The 19870-nt window shown below is 43.7% G+C and overlaps 1 protein-coding gene across 1 annotated transcript; it reads left to right on the top strand.

Annotated features, from left to right (window-relative positions):
- The first annotated feature begins 521 nt into the window (after positions 1 to 521).
- Positions 522 to 19167, top strand: MPZL1 (myelin protein zero like 1). Its single transcript, XM_014307570.2, has 5 exons — positions 522 to 833; positions 3937 to 4150; positions 7961 to 8093; positions 11397 to 11502; positions 17166 to 19167. The coding sequence occupies exons 1-5, from the start codon at positions 522 to 524 to the stop codon at positions 17265 to 17267; spliced, it is 867 nt and encodes a 288-aa protein (XP_014163045.1). The 3' UTR covers positions 17268 to 19167.
- The last annotated feature ends 703 nt before the right edge of the window (positions 19168 to 19870 follow it).

The raw sequence follows: 19870 nt of genomic DNA, 5'->3' as shown, positions 1-19870 counted from the left end.
GCACAATATCAACATTGATTACTTTAAATTTGGGGGGTGGTTGTGGTCTGCTTGCTGTTTTCACTGTGCAAAAGGTAGAAGAAAATTAGGTGCTTTTAAACTATAGCAGAGTGATTCTTTGTGAGGCCTTGCACATGCAGACCTGGGAGCATGGCAGAGAGCAGGAGTAGATGGCATAGCTGGGAGTGAGAGAAGTTTGTTCCTCAGCTTTCTGGAGGTGAGCCTTTGTTTTACCTACAGCTAGGAAAATCTGGAGATATGAAACAAGATGTGTGCCAGAGAGGAAACTGAGTAATAGCTGGGCCAGGCTGTTAGTTCCTCTGATGAGGCTTAATTATTACAATGCCTGTTGTCAGCTGGTATGAAAAAGTATTAAACTCATCCTTTGCACCATAGAATTGACTTCCATGAAGTGTTGTAGAGGAAACATCTGTGAGTGGAAAACATCCTGTCACAGATAATACAAGGAAGGAGAAGTGAATGTGCTTGGCCTGGTATATACTTGTTTGATTGCAGGTATAATGCAATGTCTGTGCAATCACCCGATGCAGGAGTTACTGATGCCTCTTGTCTTCTGCCCTTGCAGGCAGTGTGATGTGAACTTCCTCACTCTCAAAGCAGCACTGATGTGTCTTGTTCTCCTCCTTTCTTCTTTTTGCCTTTCCCATGCAGTCCAAGTATCAGCAGTAGAGGTGAACACCCCGGAGGAGATGTTTGTGGAGAACGGGACGGACGCGAAGCTCCCGTGCACGTTCACATCCGTGGAAGTGATCAGCAGTGCAGCATCTGTCTCCTGGAGCTTTCAACCAGAGGGAGCAGCCACTCGTATCTCAGTAAGCAATGCCTGGAGGGGAGCAGACCTGGGAGGGGAGGCTGGCATAGTTGAGCTGTGCTCTTCTAGTTGGTTCTAAGGAACAAGCAGATATGGATTGGACCCTCCTTTGTGTGCCTCATCCCCATCATTGTGATTTTAGGGGGCTTTTTTAGTGTTGTATGAAAATATTGCTAGATGTCTGCCAAGACTGCAGTGGACAGTGACTACAGAATATACTGGTTACTCTGTTAGTCTTAGAAGAGGGATGTTGGCATGGAAGCTGTATGTATGAAGTAGATGAGTATCTAGGAATCTTGTAAATCCTCTGACTGAATGTAGCAGTCAGAGAATTTGAATTACCACTGTAATTGCAGTGTTACGTTATGTATTGTGCATATTGTTTATTCTGCTTGTGTACTGTATAGCCTCTGTTTTGAGAGGGTTTAAAGTAAGACCAATCTCCCTGGTTTCAGAAGAAAATTGAATAGTTTAAATCAGGAAGCAGTTACATCCTCATATTATAGTTACTTGACAAGTGAAAAATCAGGCCAGCAAGGAACTTAGGCAAATAATATTTGTCATGGCTCAGTTCCTGTATATTGGGCCCAAGGGGGCTCATATCCTTTGGCTGTAAGTCTTCAAAGAAGGCTTTGGTAGCTCGATAGCTGTCTTCTTCCTCTTCTTCCTCAGACAGTTCTGCTTCTTTCTTGTTCCTTGTACTGAATGAGAATTTAGAGGAAGCAGGGCAAGGAACTCTGGGGCACCTTTGAAGATGTGGGGACAGCAGGTTGCTCAGCCTGTTTGTGTTTGTCTCCTCTGCTACAGACATGAGCTCATTTAAACTCTAGGAGCTCTTCAATGCTCAGAGCAGAGATGGTCAAAACAGTGTGTGAGCATCTTGCTCAGTATGTAGAGCTCTGAAGAACAAGCTTCTGAATTCTCAGTGAAATAAATATTTACTTTTGAAGAGGGAGCTCTTCCCATTGGGAATCCAAAGCAGGAGTTGGGGAGAAGTAAGGGAAGTAGGGCACATTTCCTGCCAGTGCTGAACAGGATGGATGAAGAGAAGCCATCTGTTGGTGGATTTCCGCTCCCCATATATCCTGTTTTGCCGTTCCCTTTCTGCATCACCGTTCAGTTGTAGGAATACAGCTTCAGCACATAACATTGTTTTTGGAATTGAAGTCAGTTCTGGTGTTCCACCTGGATGTAGCTATCAGCACAACTGAAAGAAAAGCAAATTTTCTTTGAGCAGCAGGGACCCAGCATAATTTGATGTTAATTCCCTGTTTCTTCGGAGGGTCTGGGGAAAGTGTAGAGGGGATGTTTGTTTACGAGCCTGAGTCATGGCATTGCATAGCTTGGTGGATGTGAATTTGAAAGGCCAATCTCATGGTGAGCTTATGTCTGAGGTAAGCCCATGCTTCTCTTTACGAGGATGGTCTGTGTCCCTTTAGAATCACACTGGCAATCTTGTGGCCATGTGGTGAAGCTGACTCGACTGGGAGCTTCCCCTGCTTGTCCCCTTCCCTCACCATGTATTCCAAAGTCTCATCTCACTCCACCACAGGCAAAGGATGGCTTGAGGCACTTAACTTGTGTTTCAGGACATGTTTTACTTTGTGATTTCTCCTCCCCCAGGCCAGGACATCTAGAGAGCTGAGGAATCTGCCTCTGGCCTTCTAGACTTCAGTGGGATGACTTCCCCTGTGTACAGGGGTGTGGTAATGCAGTGCTGCTGTGTTAAAGGTTACAATCCAGCTGGAAAAGCTGCAGACTGTTGCAGAGTCTTCCAAAATGTTGACAGCTGGCTGTGTGCTTGCCAGCTTTCTACCACATGAAATACTTCATTGAATTTATGTTAATCTGTAGACAACAAATAAGATTTGACTGCAGCAGGACAGATGGCCATGATGTGCACATACCTGATCTGGACAAGATTTGCGCTGCCAAGTGATAAGGCCTGATATTCAGAGTGCAGGTCTGATAGAGAGGGTGTTGGAATAGCAAATCTGAGATCAAGAGCAGGAAAGGATATCCTCCTATCAAGGATAGGAGGCGACTTAAATGGAAATATGGGGCAGTAGGCAGGCTGGTCTGTGGCAGAGCCACTGCTTTGTAAATAAGGCAGGAGGAAGAGGAAGCTGGAATACTGTCCTAAATTTCTTTCATTGTTTTCTGGAGACTGAACTGAAGGGAATTCAGCTTGATTCCTGATTAGATTTATCTTGCTGTCCTGCAGAACACCAATTAAGAAAGAATGTGCTCTTGCAATTGTCCTGCAGCCTTGATAAGCCTCTCTTAAGGTATCCCATGTGTTTGAAAGCAGAATTGTTCTGTAGAAGTCTATGCACTTCTACTGCTGTAAGTTCCAATTTTGGGCAGGTATAGTTGGGGAATACTCAGTTCCTCCTTAGTCTGTACTAAGGAGGTTTATTCTTCAAAGATTTTTGGTCATGTATAGGAATGCAGAGCCAATGTGCAGCTTAGTCACTTAAAAACTGGGAAACAGTTATATTTAGTTACCTGAAGGTTTCTGGAAAACAGCTAGATATACTCTAAATTGGTCATGGGATTTTCTGAGGGGGTGGAAGAAAGAGAGAGTATTGCATGTTAATTTAGCTGTGCTTTAGTTGCAAGTAACACACAGCAAAACACAAGATGGGAAACTTGGTATCCTTTTTCTGCTAGGATGCAGGCAGCTTCCTGTGCCTGAAAGACAGATGGCTGTGTTCCAGGAGTGTTCTGTCCTTTAATTATTATCAGGTTACCAGTTTTTTTTTCTTTCCCCCACCTCCTTGTCTGCAAAACTCTGTTCCCTGCAAAACAGAAAAAAGCCCCAGCCAATCCAACCACAAAACAAATCAAAACCAACAGAAAACTGAAACTTGCAGTCTCTTGTTCTGGTGTGGTTGAGGTAGAAGCATGGTTATGTTATCAAGAGGCAACAAGGCAGACTTGATAGACCACGGAAGTGGTGAGGCAGGAGGAGAAACCTCAGCTGCTGGCTGAGGTTTTGTAACACAGCTGGCTTTGGGAGTGTGCTGTAATAGTGGGAGAAGCACAGTGGCTCCATACTTGCTAATTGGGTTGTTCTTGTATCCTCTTTTCCTTGACTGCAGTTTTTCTATTACTCTAATGGGAAGTCATACCCTGGAAAAGACATACCATTTAAAGACAGGATCACTTGGGCTGGAGATCTTAACAAGAAAGATGCTTCTATCACAATATCAAACATGCAGTTCCGGGACAACGGCACGTACATTTGTGATGTCAAGAACCCACCTGACATTGTTGTCAAACCAGGAGAAATCCGAGTTAGAGTTGTGGAGAAAGGTATTATTCACCCTATATGATTTTTTTTCCTTCTCACTTGTTTTTTCCCCCCTCCATTCCTTGTCTAAATCACTTTTATTGGGGGTGGGGGAGTGGCCTGGAGGGAACAACTGGTTTTTAATTATCTTCTTCCAGGTCCTAATAATGGAATTAGTATGTGTTAGCTGTTTAAAAAGTGTATGTCATACCCTTTTCCTCTATGCCCACTAATTTCTGTGGTTTAAACAATTACTAGGAAAAGCTGATGGAAGGCTTAATGAAAACACATCTTCTCATTTTGAAGTCCTGTGAATATATTTCCTGCATTATGCTGCATCAAGGGTTAGGATGACTTATGAAGTCTGGTGAGCAAGGAGAAAACCCTTGCTTGCTTGAAACCCTTCTGGTATACTTAATGGAATGCAAAACTATAAATCTGGTCCAAACATACAGAAAGTGAAATGCTACTGTGTTCCATGCAAAGGTGTTTGTGTCGAATGTGCATTCAGTCTCTTTTACTCAGGTGTTCTTAAAGAATCCATGGTGGCCCTTACAAACTGCAGACTGGCTACTTGCAGTCACATGAGGCTTCTGGTTAGCATTTGGCAACATTTGTCACAGTTAAAGAACACTAAGATTCTGTTTCTCATTTTGGCTCTTTATTTGCCTTTATCATCCAAATAATTTGATTGTTCAGCTAGAGGTCAGCCAAAATGTGATGTTTTGTACAATGAAATGATTGTTGCAGTAATTGCATTTTCAAATTTATAATTCAGGAAGGACAAGAATAAATGTTGAATTCATAAATGGCAGCGTTGATGCAGCATTCCAATAGTTTTGATATGTTAGGGAAGATACCTGTCTGTATGTCCTAATTGGAATGATTCTGCTGCTAGAGCAGGTGTGTACCCCTCCTCAGGAGGTCATTCCATGTTTTTATGTAGGCAAGGTCTCTGTCTAATTTTTCTCTTCATGGAACAGTTTGGGTTGAGCAGGACCTCTGGAGGTCCAGCTATCACTTAGAACTTCCTGTTTCTTGGAAGTTTGAAGCCTGTATAAAATAGGATCTGTTTATTTTCTCACAATGATTGTCACTATGAAGAAGCAGTAAAGCAGCTGCTGATTTGGCAAAGTCAGGCTGGCTTGGAAAAGCCTTCTCAGATTTCAGTCCAGGTTAAGCTGCTAAAGACTGACCTCAGTACACTAATTCAGCTGGTATTTTTCAACAGACTTGCATGCTGGCTTCCCAATAGCTGGGGCTTCTGGAAGAGAATCTGATTCTGAATGGAGCCCTGTATTTGAAACACTTCTCACCATTGGAGAAAATGCTGCAACAGTTCTCTTCACATTTTTAGGATGACTGAAAATGTGTTTCCAAGCTCTTGTAATAGGTTGTAACTCATTCTGAACTGAGCTGGAGCAATTTCTTCACTTGGAATAAATACATGATGACATTTGTGCACATTGGTTTTTTGCTTTGTATGCATCTAATGGTTCTGAATTGTACATCTGGTGGTATAAACTGTTCAAAGCCATATTCATTCTTTGCACATTTAAATGAGCTGATAGATGATAGGTTAGCTTTAGGTTTTGGATTAAACATTTAATAAGTGGCCTCATTTTTAAAAATTGCCAAACTAACTGGGCTGATTTTCACTGCAGTACCTACATGGTAGGTAGTGTATTGGTTTGGCACTGCCTGCTTTTATATAGCAGGGGGCCACTAAGATATCTCCTGTGAGAATCTGCTGGAAGCTTCCCACCGTGTCCAGCAGAGCCAGTGGCTGATGGCCCAGAAGATGGACATGCTGCTGGCCAAAACTGGGCCAATGAGAGGCTGGTAATGCCTCTGTGATGACATATTTAAGAAGAAAATCAAAACAAGGTCACAGGGGTTTTTTGTTCCTAGACAGAGAAGAGTGGGAGGTAGGATTATGCGAGGGGAAACAACATGGAGACACCAAGGTCAGTGGAGAAGGAGGGTAAGGATGCCAGTTGCCAGAGACAAGATTCCTCTGCAGGCCATGGTGAAGCAGCTATGCCCCTGCAGCCCATGGAGATCCACAGGGGAGGCAGAGATCCACCCACAGCCCCTGTGGGAGGTGCCCATGCCAGAGTGGGTGGATGCCTGGAGGAGGCTGTGATCCAGTGGAAGACCTGGTGGAGAGAAAGGGCCCTGCTTGCAGGCTGGAGCAGCCCGTCCTTGGAGGACTGTACCCCATGGAAAGAGAGACCCACGTCACAGCAATTTTGGGAGGACAATCTGCCTTTGGTGGAATTCATGTTGCAGCAGGTGTGGTTTGGCTGCTGCTTGTGAGAGTAGAGCCACTCTGGAGAAGCTCATGGAGATCTGTCTCCCGTGGGAGGCATCCCACAGCCTCACAGGAGAAGGACTCCTCTCCCTGAGCAGTGGAAGAAAATCTTGGTAATGGACTGACCAAAACCCCCATCCTGTCTCTCTGCCCTGTCAGTGGGAAGGAGGGAGGGACTGGGGAGGAGAAGGTATTTTAAGGGCTTATTTTACTTCTCATTATCCTTCTCTGATTCTGTTACTAATACATTTCACTTTGCAGCTAAAGTTGAGTCTGTTTTGCCCTTGAAATGCTTCTCCTGGTCCTTATCTCACTCATGAAGAAACCTTTGTTAACTTTTTTTGCTTTTCCCTCCTTTGCCCAGCTGTGGCAGGGGAGGGCGAGCGTGTGACTCTCATCGGTGCCTGGTGTTGGGCCACTGCCAAACCATGACAGCTAGGTTGCCTGAAGAGTCTCCTATCCTTGGAGATAGTCAAATCCAGAGTGGACAGAGCATTGAGCAAACTGTGCTACTTGGCCCTGCTTAATTTAAGCAGGGGGGTTGGACTAGACAATCTCAAGACATCCCTTCCACCTCAACAATTCTGTGATGATCAGATGGAGGTGTCTGAGACAGATTTTTCTATATAGGTGTAGGTTTTGCCTGTTGGATTTTTTCTGATTCACTTGTATTTGGTATAAGTAGCTAGAGCAGCATGGAGTCTTGTAAGAAACCTTCTGGCCTGAGATGTTCCTTGTGTTAACCATGATGTGGGGGAAGGAAAGGACTTTGTTTCTCTTTTGTAATGGTAGTCTGTGTATTCTTTGACTTTGTAGGTATTTTGTACTCATTCTCTGATTGGCTTTTGTTTCTGGCTGCTCTTTTTTGGTCTACTCTCCCCCAAAATAATATTAGGGAAAACGTGAGTAAAGCAATACTGTGTTCTACATGTTTTCCTGGTATTGTACAATGATCCTGACTTAAGAAGGGAAAAAAATGAGTCTATAAAAACGTACAGGCCTGTGTTGTGAGACACCAGTCATGTATAAACACTGCTAAGGGTGATCCTGGGTAGGAGCTCTGCTGTGTGCTGCATGCTCCCTGGAGAACACCCAGCATTCAGCACTCCTGGTGGGTTAGTGATGTGCTGTGTCCAAATCTGCTTTCAAGCGTGCCTGCCTCTTCCTGTTGACCTTGCTGAGAATTGCCAGATGGCTGTAACCTGTTTTTTTTTCCTCCTTCAGATACAATATGAGACAGGGTTGTCCTCATTGTCACTTGTGTTCCCTGACATGTAAAAATTTTGGTTCAACACGAACTCTCTCCTGAAGGACGGTGACACTAAGAACACTCCTGGTGTGTGCCCTGTTCATGTTACTCTGCTGGCTGCCTGCTGCCACTGCCACTTAGGCTGCATGCTGTAATTTCTGGGTGTTACATTAGTGCCTCCTGCTCTGAACGAACCCAGGCTCAAGTGTTTTGCAGTTGTGTTGAGCAGGGATGCAGAAGAGTTGAATGTTTTCTCCCTTCTCTCTGCAGACAGCCTGCCTGCGTTCCCCATTGCCACCGTGGCAGGGATAGCCATCGGTACGGTTACAGGGCTCTCATCGCTCATCTCTATTGTCGTGTGTCTTGTCATCAGAAAGAACAACTCTAAAAAACGATACTCTGGGTAAGAGATCTCCCTCCTCACCCGTGGCTGATGTGAGGAACAGCAGCAGGATCAGAGGGAGGGCTTAAAGGGGGGTAGGAGTTGTTTCAGCCAAGCCTTGGCAATCACAGCTAGAGATAGCTATGGTGATGTGGAACTGTGATCATCTGCCTTTGGTGGTTACCTCTGTTGAAGTGGTGGTTACCTCTCTGCTTGAAGAGACCTACTGACCAGGAGTTGCACCTGAAAATCACTAGATGTTGAAGTTGATCCCCAGACACAAGGATACATGCCCTCAGAGCATTTAATCTGAGACACTCTGGCTCTGGTCTGTTCCCCTTCCCTCTAGCTCTCCTTTCCTTACCACCTCCAAAGGAAAAGCACCACACGTGCACTTTTAAGGAATCCTGTGTGTTGAGATTAGGACTGGATTTTTCTATTACCAATGTCTGCCTCCTAAGCCTGGACCAAAGTACTTGCCAAAACCTCCTTCATCACCACACTTGAAAGTAAGGAAGGAGTAGCCGCTCAGCATCCATTCTCATTCACTGTCTGTTTTTTGTTAACTGTTACCATACCTGCAGGGCTTCTAGTGTTAGGAGGATAACTCCAGAGTGAAGCACAGTTCTTTGAGTAGGCATTTGAAAAAGCACCAAGAACTGACAAAGGCAGATGAGAGTCCTGTGGTGATGAAACTTGCTGCTGGTGGAGGAGGTGCTTCCTTTTTTCTCCTCTCTAATTAGCTGGTAATTTGCTTCTCTAAGAAAGAATGAAAATTATGTATGTAGTCTTAGAAACAACCCCAAAACATACAAGTTTCTTCTGATCTTTGCCCAACAAATATTCCTGCTTATTGCAGGTTCTTTGGGTTGCCTGTGGGATAAAAGAAAATAACTCCAAAAATAAGCTTGTGGGGATTTCCAAATTAAACTTTGCCCTGTCCTTTTCCCAGTTGGAGAGCTTAGACAAAGTGAGTTGGCTATTGCCCAATGGTAAGGCTAAATACAGCAAGGGTGGCTGTGTGTGCTCAGAATTGTGTGGAAAGCCTGGTTTTCCCTTTCTGCATGTGTCCTTCCCCTAAGAATTGGAAAGAATCCTGCAGTGTCATGCACCAGCAGTGTGCCTGAGGTGGCCTGCTTGCCCTGCTTCCCACTGACCTGCTCTCCAGTGTCTTCCTGCTGGAGGACACATGCTGGTGCTGAGCCTGGAGCAGTAGTTCATGCACTGTGATTTCTTGTAGCAGATTAAACTACTCTCTTGGGAAAGTAATCTCTGAGGTTTAAATCCTGCTTTCACTGACCATGCCAGCTCTGCATGATGTGTAGAAAGAAACCAAGTGTGCTGTGACCCCTCCAAACTTACAGACTGTCTTCTACATGATGCTAACCCGGTGTGTGGTGGTGGAGAGAAGCACTTACTCCTAGATAACCATTCTGCCTTGAACTGAGGTGGGCTGGGGCCCTGCGTGGCATCTGGAACCCCTGCATGGCCAGAGTTTCCATTCATGCTCTGACTTCGGTGTTTTTTGTTTTGTTTTGTTTTCTTTCTGCCCTGGTGTGCTGGGATCGGATCCTGCTTACCTTCCTCTCCTTACAGAGATCCTGATATAGACGCCAGATTGGGAATGTAACAGGGCTGGGTCTTCTCTTCCAGTCCCACTAGACACCATGGTAACTAATCAAGTTGGTGGTTGCTGTTAATACCTGTGTGTGTGTACACATTTCCTCTTCCTTTGCTGACTAACCAGCTAGCTCTCTACTAACATGACTGTAATTTGTGCTGGAATCTGTTGGCAAAGGGATGGTGCATTTCACTGGGTGCTTGGGTTTCATTGTCTCATGTCTGACTGGGGTGGAGTTGTTGTTTATGGCAGATAATGTCCCTCCATCTCTTCCAACAGTGAACTTGCCAGTGCACTGACTAAAGCACAGGAAATTCAGAGCTCTTTCTGTGTCAAAATAAAAGTAAATTCCCTGTGAGCGTTCCTCTGGCTCAGACAGCTTGGGTGTTGGAGAACTTGCAGGGATCTAAGTACATTAGTTGCTTAAACCTGAATGATAACATTTTGACAGTGTAGATCTGAGGAGTTTTGTGAATAAATCAATTAATGATTACATAATTTTGGTAACAGAAGGGATGCCTTATTTTTGAGACAGTCACGACCCCTTGCCATGATGGCTGGGGTAGTATCTTTGTTCTAATTCTAACTGCTGCATGTATGAGGAGGTAAATCTGCTACCAAAGGGTAAAAAAATGCTTGCCCTGTGAGGAGGTGGTCTACTTAATGTCACTGTCCTCATTTGTTTCTGTGCACAACTTATACACTGTCTACAAAGACTGAGAAAAAAGGATGCCCAGTGATTAGGGGGTTGTAGCAGAGGGCACTCCTGTGACTGCTGCCAAGGAGGTGCCTACTTAGCTCTCCTGGGTGCTTTGGTACAGGGAGGTAGACCTAGCACTGAGAGACCCATCACTGCATTGCCCAGAAGTCACCAACTTTAAGGGCATTTGCTCTGTGGTACTCATTTTTCTATCACAGTCTTGTTTTCTTTTCAGTCCTGCTTTAAGCAGATGAAAAGAAGCAATCAGAGGGTGAAAACCAGCAGCCTTCTTTTAGGGGTGTTGGTTCCCACCACAAGACTGTTCTTTTGTTTGAAAACTATGATTTGCCTGATTAGATACTCAAGTAGCTATATGAAGGCACACAGCATAAATGTCCTGTGTGACTCTTAAGGTAATTGTTCCACAGACTGATGTCTGCTGGGAGAATTATTTTGGCCTCACAGCTTAAGTATAAAAGCAGGGGAACTAATGCAGAGTTGGGTAGGAAGTACCTTGCTTGTGTAGAGAGAGCTGGTGGCTCTTGCAAGTGTTGGCTCTAACTAGCACTGGTACAACACTTGCCTCAGTGACTGGCATTGCTTAGCTTCTAGTTAGAAGATAATTGCTGTTTACCATTGTTAACTGAGAAGAAAACACATGATTTTGGAGAGGCTGAGTTGAATGGGAGTATCTCAGGACCAGGGGTTGTGGAGGAGCTGCTGTCCTATGTAAATAGCTGCTCCTTCCAGTGAAGCTCAGAGGAGGGACAGAGAAATGTCTCGGGAGAGATGGAGAATTGTGTGTGTTTATTTCAGAGTCCATTATGTTCATTTTTTTACTTTGGCGTAACCTGCCACATTTCATCATGCCATCATTCGTCTTTTGTTTTTGTTTCTTTTTTTTTTTCTTTTTTCCTTTTTGTTTTGTTCTTTTTTGTTTTGTTTTGTTTCTCGTGTGCCTCTTGAACATTGTCGTGCAAACTCTGCTCTGCCACCTCGTCAGCTGCAGTACCTCTGAGAGCTTGATGTCTCCGGTTAAGCAAGCTCCGCAGAAGGCGCCCTCCGACACAGAGGGCCTGGTAAACAGCGTGCCCACCAGATCACACCAGGTAAACTGCTCCTGCTGCTCCCTGAGGCAGGATTCCCCCCAGCCTGGGGCAGCTGCTGTGGAGAACATCCAGGCAGGGTGGGATTTGTGCTTTAGGGGCTGTCCGCTGGTGAAAGAGCGTGCGCTGCACAAGGGTGCGCAGGAAGCTGGGGCTGGTGAGCTCTGCTATAGAAGGCTTGGTGCAGTTCAAAGAGCAGCATCTTTGTATTAGCTGAGATGAAGTTTTATGCACTTCACATACTAAATTATAAAAAACCATGGTTGTGTGTGACAGTGTTCACAGGGGTTCGAGGATGAGGGAAGAGATGAGGATCTGATTCCATGTTTCAGTAGGCTTGATTTATTATTTTATGATATATATTGTATCAAAACTATACTAAAAGACTAGAAGAAAGGATTTCATCAGAAGGCTAGCTAAGAATAGAAAAAGAAGGAATGATAAGGAAAGCTTTTGTCCCAGAGTCCGAGCCAGCTGACTGTGAGTGGCCATTAATTAGAAACAACTCTATGAGACCAATCACAGATCCACCTGTTGCATTCCACAAAAGCACAGCAGCAAATATCCATTGTTTACCTTTTGTTTTTGAGGCTTCTCAGGAGAAAAAATCCTAAGGAAAAGATTTTTCAGAAAATATCATAGCTACAGTTGTGATCTTGTGCATTAACATACACAGGTGATAGTGAAGTGCAAGGATGGGGAGTGGCCAGTGAGTATCTGTTTAACTGATGTATAAATAAAATAAATGTCTGTCAGATATGGATCACCCCATAAAGCTGCCTAGTCTGTTCTGGAATGGTAATGGGGAGGAATTTGCCTTGCACTCTCATGCTCCATGGCGTGTACTTCCTTCACAAGGGGAGGAGCTAAGTGCTGACCAGTTTGCAGGTGATTTGTGCTGCTCAGAGCTCTCTTCTGCTGAGCCTCCCAACTTTTGTGGGCTTGAAAGTGCCAGTCTTTGTGCTTGCTGCATCTGGCAAAGTTCTGCTGGCTTTGAAGGGAGAAAGTGGCTTTTATCCAGACTTAGCATCCCATTGAAGGGGACAGAGCATGAGCCAGGCAAGGATTCTATGCAATGGATCATTACCTGTTAGTAATACAGGATTTCCTTATTTGGAAGCTGTTTCTTCCCTCTTGATTTGAGTATTCCTAGCAATTTTCCTCTGAAGATACAGGTCCTGAGAGAGTTTAAGTTCAAAATGGGCTTTTTCTTAATTAGCCCCCTTTTAGCAAGTGGCTGCGGTGTAGTGTGTGGAAGTCAATACCTGGTTTGTTAATTTCTCCTGACACAATAATGGAGATGTGTGTTAATGTATTAACACTACAGAAAAAAACCAAATGTGCTAAAAGTCAGCTCAGTAAAGTCTAAGCTCCTACTCTGCTGGGCTTCTGGTTTGGTTTTGAAATGCATTTTGTTCTGGGCCAGAATGCAGTATTTGCAGTATTTCCAAAATTTCAGTACACAGACCCACAAAGCTGCCTTCTGCCTTCAGAGATCAGGGGCTATATAATCAGGATTTAAAAATAGTCAGATTTTTACTGAAATAGGTCTTGTAGCAGCAGGCTGCCTATAAGGCCTGGATAAAACTTGTCTTTTCTAGATCGTGGGAGATGCTTCTGGAATGGGTGAATGAGACAGATGATTCTCACCATCCCCCCCTCAAAAAAAAAAAAATTTGCAAAACCAGCATGGTGAGATTCATGATACAGTAGCTGTTGGAGTCAACATCCATAGTCAAACCCCAAAAAGTTTAAGCTAATTATTGTCATGGCATGAAGGAGCACTTGCAAGTGCCCTGAGAGCTACACACAGATGCTGTTCTGTGCTTGCATCCTCAAAGCAAAAATACTCCAATGTTTGGTGTGAAAACTTGTGGAGTCCTCACCTTTCCATGTCCCCGGTGTTCTGAGTCTCAGTGTGCTGGAAAGAGCAGCAGAGTAAATCTAAACTTTGTATTGTTAACTCAGAATCAGGGTGCTTTTGCCCTTCTGTAGTCACTCCAGTCTGTTTCTTCATTGACAGAGTTCTCCCTGCAGGTAAGTTCCCAAAGGAAAACACAAAGTGTGAGCACTGCTGACCTCAACTGAAAAATACTGCAAATGGCTTTTGTTTCATTCAGTTTTAGTTTAGTCTTTAGAATTTTAATCTCTTTTGTCAGGCAAACAGAGTTTCTTTTTGTGGCAGACATTTGTAGCAGCAAGTAGTTCCTCTACCTCCTGTTGAGCATTTGCCCCATCTTTACAGAACAACTAAACATATTTCCTTGTCTTTACAAAGATCCACAGTGAAATCAGGGTAGATCAGATTTTGAATAGAATATTTAAACAAGTGAGGTGAGGAAGCTAAATTTCATTTGATTAGACTTACATTGTTAGCTTCTAGCCATTGTTTGGTTGTTTCTTTAAGGGTCACATCAGCATTCAAATCAACATATTTGAAATTTTTCATCAGGTACAAGTGTTTCTTGGTAATCAAGAAATGAGTTGTAGTATTCAAGCTTTTGAGGTGAAAGGCAGATACTCATTCCTAGCAGTTCCCAGAGCTGTTGCAGGCTCTTTGCTGATTCAGGCACACTCTTGTCTCTTGGAATGCCTGGCAGTTTTAGACCAGTGGCTCCCACAATCAGTGCTGTGGTCAAACAGCAGAGGCCTGTGGTCTTCCTTGTAGCTTTTTTACAAGGTAGGACGTGTAGGAAGTGAATGAATGCTTTGTACTTCACTGGTGGAAAAGAACTGTGAATACAAACAAAACTGCCTCTGCAAGTTAGAAACAGTAACAGAGGTGTTTGCTCTTAGAGTGGCATTTAAATGAATTAAATGAAGTTTATTCATTTTTTAATTTATGTATCAGTTCAAGAATTAGTGATTGAGTATTTGTCTGCATCACATCTCAGCTGAAAGTGCACTGAGACTGCACTTCCTTTATGTTTTGAGGGCAAGTTACCAGGTGTGGACCTGTTTTCTGGAGTTTGCATATCTGATCCTGTGAGTGTTCAGCTGCTTGAATCAGCTCTGCTTGTTTTCACTGTGCCCTCCTCCTCAGCAGGTTTGTTCTGTGCTGTCAGATTTGTCTGTGGTGGTTCTTGTCCCTGCCATCATTCTCTAGTGACTGCTGTTCTACCAGGACTGTTATTTGCATGGGTAAGAAATGATTTACAGTGAAAGCAAGAACTACATGGATTTCCCACATGGATGTCCTTGTTTGGATCCCAGGACCCTGAGAAGGAGCAGTTTGTAATGCCAAGAGTCTTGATTGAAATTTCAGATAACTTTCCCAGAGCCTGAATCTGTGGTAGTTGCAACATCATTCAGAATCTGAGAAATTTGAATATTCTGTAGGCTCCTGTTGGACCATGGTGGTCTAACTTTGTAATTCCTTTTTCTTTTTTGTAACTTACAATTACTGACTGCTGTCAAAATTTTAGCAGGTACACCTGCTGCTCTTTTTCCTTCAATTCTGAATGGAAAAATTGCAAGGCTTCAGGAAATACTGGTTTTGTGTAGCAGTGCTGGTCTATCTTCTGGTTCTGAAGAGTCAGGATGAGCTTACTTGGGATTAGATGAAAGTTCTGAATTGTTTAGACAGTTTTGAAAATGGCCCAGGTGATGCTTGTAGTCAGCTAGAGAATCAATTGCCAGCAAATCAAGTAGATGAACACTGCAGTAAATCCTTGGTCCCTCCTTCTCTCTGTGTTGGCTATCTACCACTTTTTTAGTTGACTGAGACAATGATAGCTGGGTTTGGATCAGCTGATCACAGCAGTCAGTCTCTCCACAGCACTAACATGCTGCTGGCAGCACAGTGACTATATTTAAACTGGCAAAAATCCAGTACAGTGCTAACTGATACTGAGTGAACTCCACTGGTAGACAATTGACCCATCACAATTACTTGAACAAAATTTGGAATGTCACAGTGAGTACTTTCTGCAGTTAGATTTATTGTTTTTATATTTTTTTTAACTGATAGTGCTCTCAAACTGAATTTATCATACCCTTGACCTCTGGCCTCAAGCAGATGAGATTTCCAAAATTGCTTGCAATTAAACTTCAGGGTTACTTTGTCTTGAAGTTTATATAGACGCTGTGATCTGATTGGAATTATTAATCTCAATACAATGTTGGAGACCAGACCAACATGAAAGCAAATAGCAGAGAAGTTTTTTAAAAAGTGGCTATAATGAGATTTGCAATCCAGGGCTTTCTAGGACATCAGTGTCTTTTTTTTTTTCATTTTCTCAGTGTGTTGTTTATATTCAGGGTTTTATACCTACTTGCAAGTTTTCACCCCTCAGTCAATCTTCCTCTATTCTTTATTACTTTGGAAATACTTTACCCAGAAGGAATAAAATGTGGATTTAAATCACTTCTCAAGGAGAACAAGGTATTTATCAGGTATGAGTCTTGCCACTGTACTGGGGGGAAAACAGCTGTGCAGGAAGGTATCTGTGGTCCTTCAACAGCTTAATTTTCTGTACAGAAGGTCTGTTTTCATCTCTGGCTCATAATTGCTTTGGAAAATAGATGGAAAAATTTCTGTGTCAGGTCTATACAAATGTTTCCTAATTTGTCAGCATTCCAAAAGTACTGGCTAGAAGGGGGTAGAGGAATGCCAGTGAAGGCTACTTCTTCCTAGGACATAAGGGACACCAGAACACTTAAATGGGTGTAAGGTTTTGAAGGAAAAACTGCTGAAAAAGCCACAACTAAACTAAAAGCTCTCTATTTTTAATTCCCCCCCAGTAGTCCCAAGATAGATAACACAGTCCCTTTGCCTCCTGCATGGGCTGTGTGGTGGCAGCCCTGTGCTTGTCCCAGTTGGGGGGTTCAGCATGGGAGCTGCAGCTTTCTTGCCATCAAGGTCCCACCTGTCTTGCTGGACCTCTGCTCCGTGGAGGTTGCAGTCCTGTCCTCAGCAGCTGCAATTGGCTTTCCCTGGGTTATGTTTTAGAGGATGTGGTGTTTAAGGAAGTGTTCACACATTCAGCTGAAAGACAGGGCTGTAATGTCTTCCCCTGCACGCCAGCAAATGTCACAAAGGTGTGAGGCCGTGCCTGCCCAAGGTGTCTGTGAGCTGCTACTGCCTGGGCTGGCTCGGAGGTCAGGTAAGATTTCTGTACTGTTACACCGTTTTAGCACTTCTGGCTAACTGCTGTGTAAGTCTTGGCCCCATCACTGGCTTGGGCAGTGACTTGAGTCACAGGGTGGCTGCAGCTTCCTTATCCAAGTGGCACAGCCATGCTGGGATTTACTGAGTAGCAGTTTGGGAAGTACACTCTGCTGTTGACTGGTAACCTCTAGGACAGTTCCTCTTGAACAATATTAAATCTGGCATGCATCTGTCTAAGCCACATGTGTTTGCTACATAGCACATAAGAATTGCTGCTTTTCAGAGCAAGGGATCCTAGATTTTGCTTTCTGTGGCAGCAGGCAGGTTTGGAGGGAGGCAAGGGTGCTGTTTGGCATGCTCCTGAGAGGAGAAAGGTGGCAGACTAGAGCTCACGTGCAGCTGAGGGTTCATTCCACCTGCTTCCAAGTGCCGTTCGCAGTCATAAAAGCTCTGTGGTGTTGCTTTAGCTTTCATCTTGCTGCAGCCCCCATGGCAGTGAGGGGCAGTGTGGGCAGTTGTGAAGAAGCCTGACTGTGCCTGTTGCTTGTGTCCGCAGGGCCCAGTCATTTACGCGCAGTTAGATCACTCCGGGGGACAGCACAGCGACAAGATCAACAAGTCAGAGTCTGTGGTCTACGCCGACATTCGGAAGAACTGAGATCCTCAGCTATCCAAAGGACAACACACATTCAGACTGGAATTGCTTGAGCAAGATTTGACCCAGAGAACTCTCACATGTGGCCTTTGATGCCTAGGCTAGGACCAATGCATGTGCATACAGAGGGAGAGATATATATGTATTGTGTGTAAATAGTCTATTTAATCGTACAGAAGTGAGACCAATGTTGCATGTTGAAATGCGGTAAGAATTTTGCTTATAAATTGCCAATATTCTTTTTTTTTTTTTTTTTATCTTGTGTGACGAGAGAGAAAGTGAAAACTCGCATCACAATTTTAAAATATTTTTATCTTGATTATTAATGGAGAAACTGGAAGATGCCTAGATTGACCTGGAGATTCCTTTTTCTTTGCTTGTAGGGCTTAATTTCTTTTGTTGAGGTGACTATAAAGAAGACATTTTCTTTATATTCAGAATTCTTTATGTATACAGGGTATTTATCTTTCCTTGGTCAGATTCTCAGTACAGGCTGCCTTCTCGTGTAAACTGGACCCTCTCACTTGGTCTTGTAAGCCAAATTGTGACTCCTAGCTATCAGAAATGTATGTCTTAGCAGTGTGAGTGAAGGAAACCTTTAGGCCTACCTGACCTGTGTAACGTGGGTCACAAAACTGTTTACTTCTCAATGAGCCCAGCTATTCAAGCTTAGTCCTTTAAGGGACACGGATAGTGTTGATCTAATGAATTTTGTGAAATGGTAGTTTACCTGTGAAAACGAAGGAGAGGGTGAGTTAAAGGCATAGGAAGCTGTAGGTGTAGGTGGTTACCTCAGACTCTGTTGAACCTTTCAGTGAAATCTTCCTTCTTCAAAGCTCTGTCATTTCATGTGTTAAAAAGGGCCCCAATGGATCTGGAAGCTGTAGTACTCCCATACCTCTCTCCCATGGCTCCATTATGCCACTGTCACCTCCTTGGAGGTGCTTTATCTGTTCTCAAAAGCCTGTAGTGGAGGCTGAACAACTTCTGGAGGAAATCTAGGGCTCTTTGGGTTTTTTGATGTGTGTTTTTTTTGTGTGGCCAATATTTGCGCAGAAGATGCAGATGGGCAGTTTATTTCCTTCATCTCTGCAAGTCTACTGTTTGAATACAATTTTCCAGCCTCTTGTTTCTAGGTTAAACTCCTCCTAGATTATTGAGGATCTCTGCTGATGAGGATTTCTTTTGCTGACCCATTGTATCCTGAAATCTGGTGCTCAAAACTAGAAGTGGCCTTCCAGCAGAGATCTTCTCAAAGTGGCATATAGAAGAAGGATTTCTGTTTTGTACATCCCAATGTGGTTTTGTTTTGTTTTTTTTTTTTTTTTTGGCAGCAAATAATTTTCAGTTTGGTCTATGGTAACCCCTTTTCTCTGATTCTTACCCATTTCCTAGTTCAGTCTGTTTCAGAATCAGTCCCAGAATGGTTGAGGTTGGAGATCATCCAGCCTTCCTCCAGCAGGGTCAGCCAGAGGAGGCTGCCCAGCACTGTGCCCAGTTTTGAGCATCTCCACAGGTGGGACCTCTACAGCATCTCTGAGCAACCTGTTCCAAACAAACTCAAGCCCACATTTGACTCTTAACACCAGGCACATGAAAAATGGTTACAGGCCCATGGCAGACCCTTTCACGACTACATTAGATAATATTTAATTATGACAGTGCAATATAAATAATTATTTTGTGTACAGTGGGGTTTTTTCCCCCAAGAAAATTAGGTATGGCAACACTATTCTTTCATCAGGATCAGACTTCACTGGTTTCCTGACAACAGCTGCCTTTATTAGAAATCAACAGCTTTATTTTTGTACACATGCACTGGGTAGATCTTAGGACATTGTTCTCAAAGCCAGAACCAGCTTCTTAAAACTGGGGCTCAGAAGGAAACCATGGATTAATTTATTCTGCCATATATCAGTTGCTAATCCTGCAATATCTGAATTTGTGTAATTCTTCTTCCAAGACTTGGCTGGTATCAAAAAAAGGGCATGTTTCAGTTTTAAAGCATCAGTTTTCAGGTATTTGCCAAGTCTTGTAGGGACCTGAGACACCGAGCTGTGGCTAACTAACAACTCTGTAAATATTTTAGCATTTTATTTTTTGGCAATAACACATACAAGATGAAAAATGAACAAATTTCTTCTTCACAGGAGACCTTTAAATATCTTCTTCTACTTCATGGATTAAGCAGGGGTTTTTTTAGCAGCACTCCACACGGAGGGCTCTGGTGCTTGTATCCACTGCTGGAAGCTGACAAAGTGGGACCTACTCACCCCAGAAATGCTCAGGGGTAGTTTGTCCACTCAAGCTTCCATCTGTTGATAAGATCCACTGCCTTGGTTGCTGCAGTGCTGATGTTGGTGACTGTAGGGAGGAAATTCTCTACTCAGAATGTGGTGAGGCATTGGCACAGGTTGCCCAGAGAAGCTGTGGATGCCCCATTCCTGGAAGTGTTCAGGGTCTGGTTGGGTGAGGGTCTGAGCATCCTGGTCTGATGGAAGGTGTCCCTGCCCATGGTTGTGGGTTGGAACCAGATGATCTTTAAGGTCCTTCCCAACCCAGTCCAGTGTGTGGTTCTGTGGTTCTAGAGGATCAAGTTGGACTCG

The sequence above is a fragment of the Geospiza fortis genome, unplaced genomic scaffold (genome assembly GCF_000277835.1).
Source record: "Geospiza fortis unplaced genomic scaffold, GeoFor_1.0 scaffold72, whole genome shotgun sequence".
In the NCBI taxonomy this organism is placed as follows: domain Eukaryota; kingdom Metazoa; phylum Chordata; class Aves; order Passeriformes; family Thraupidae; genus Geospiza; species Geospiza fortis.
This window is presented reverse-complemented; position numbering and strand designations above follow the sequence as displayed.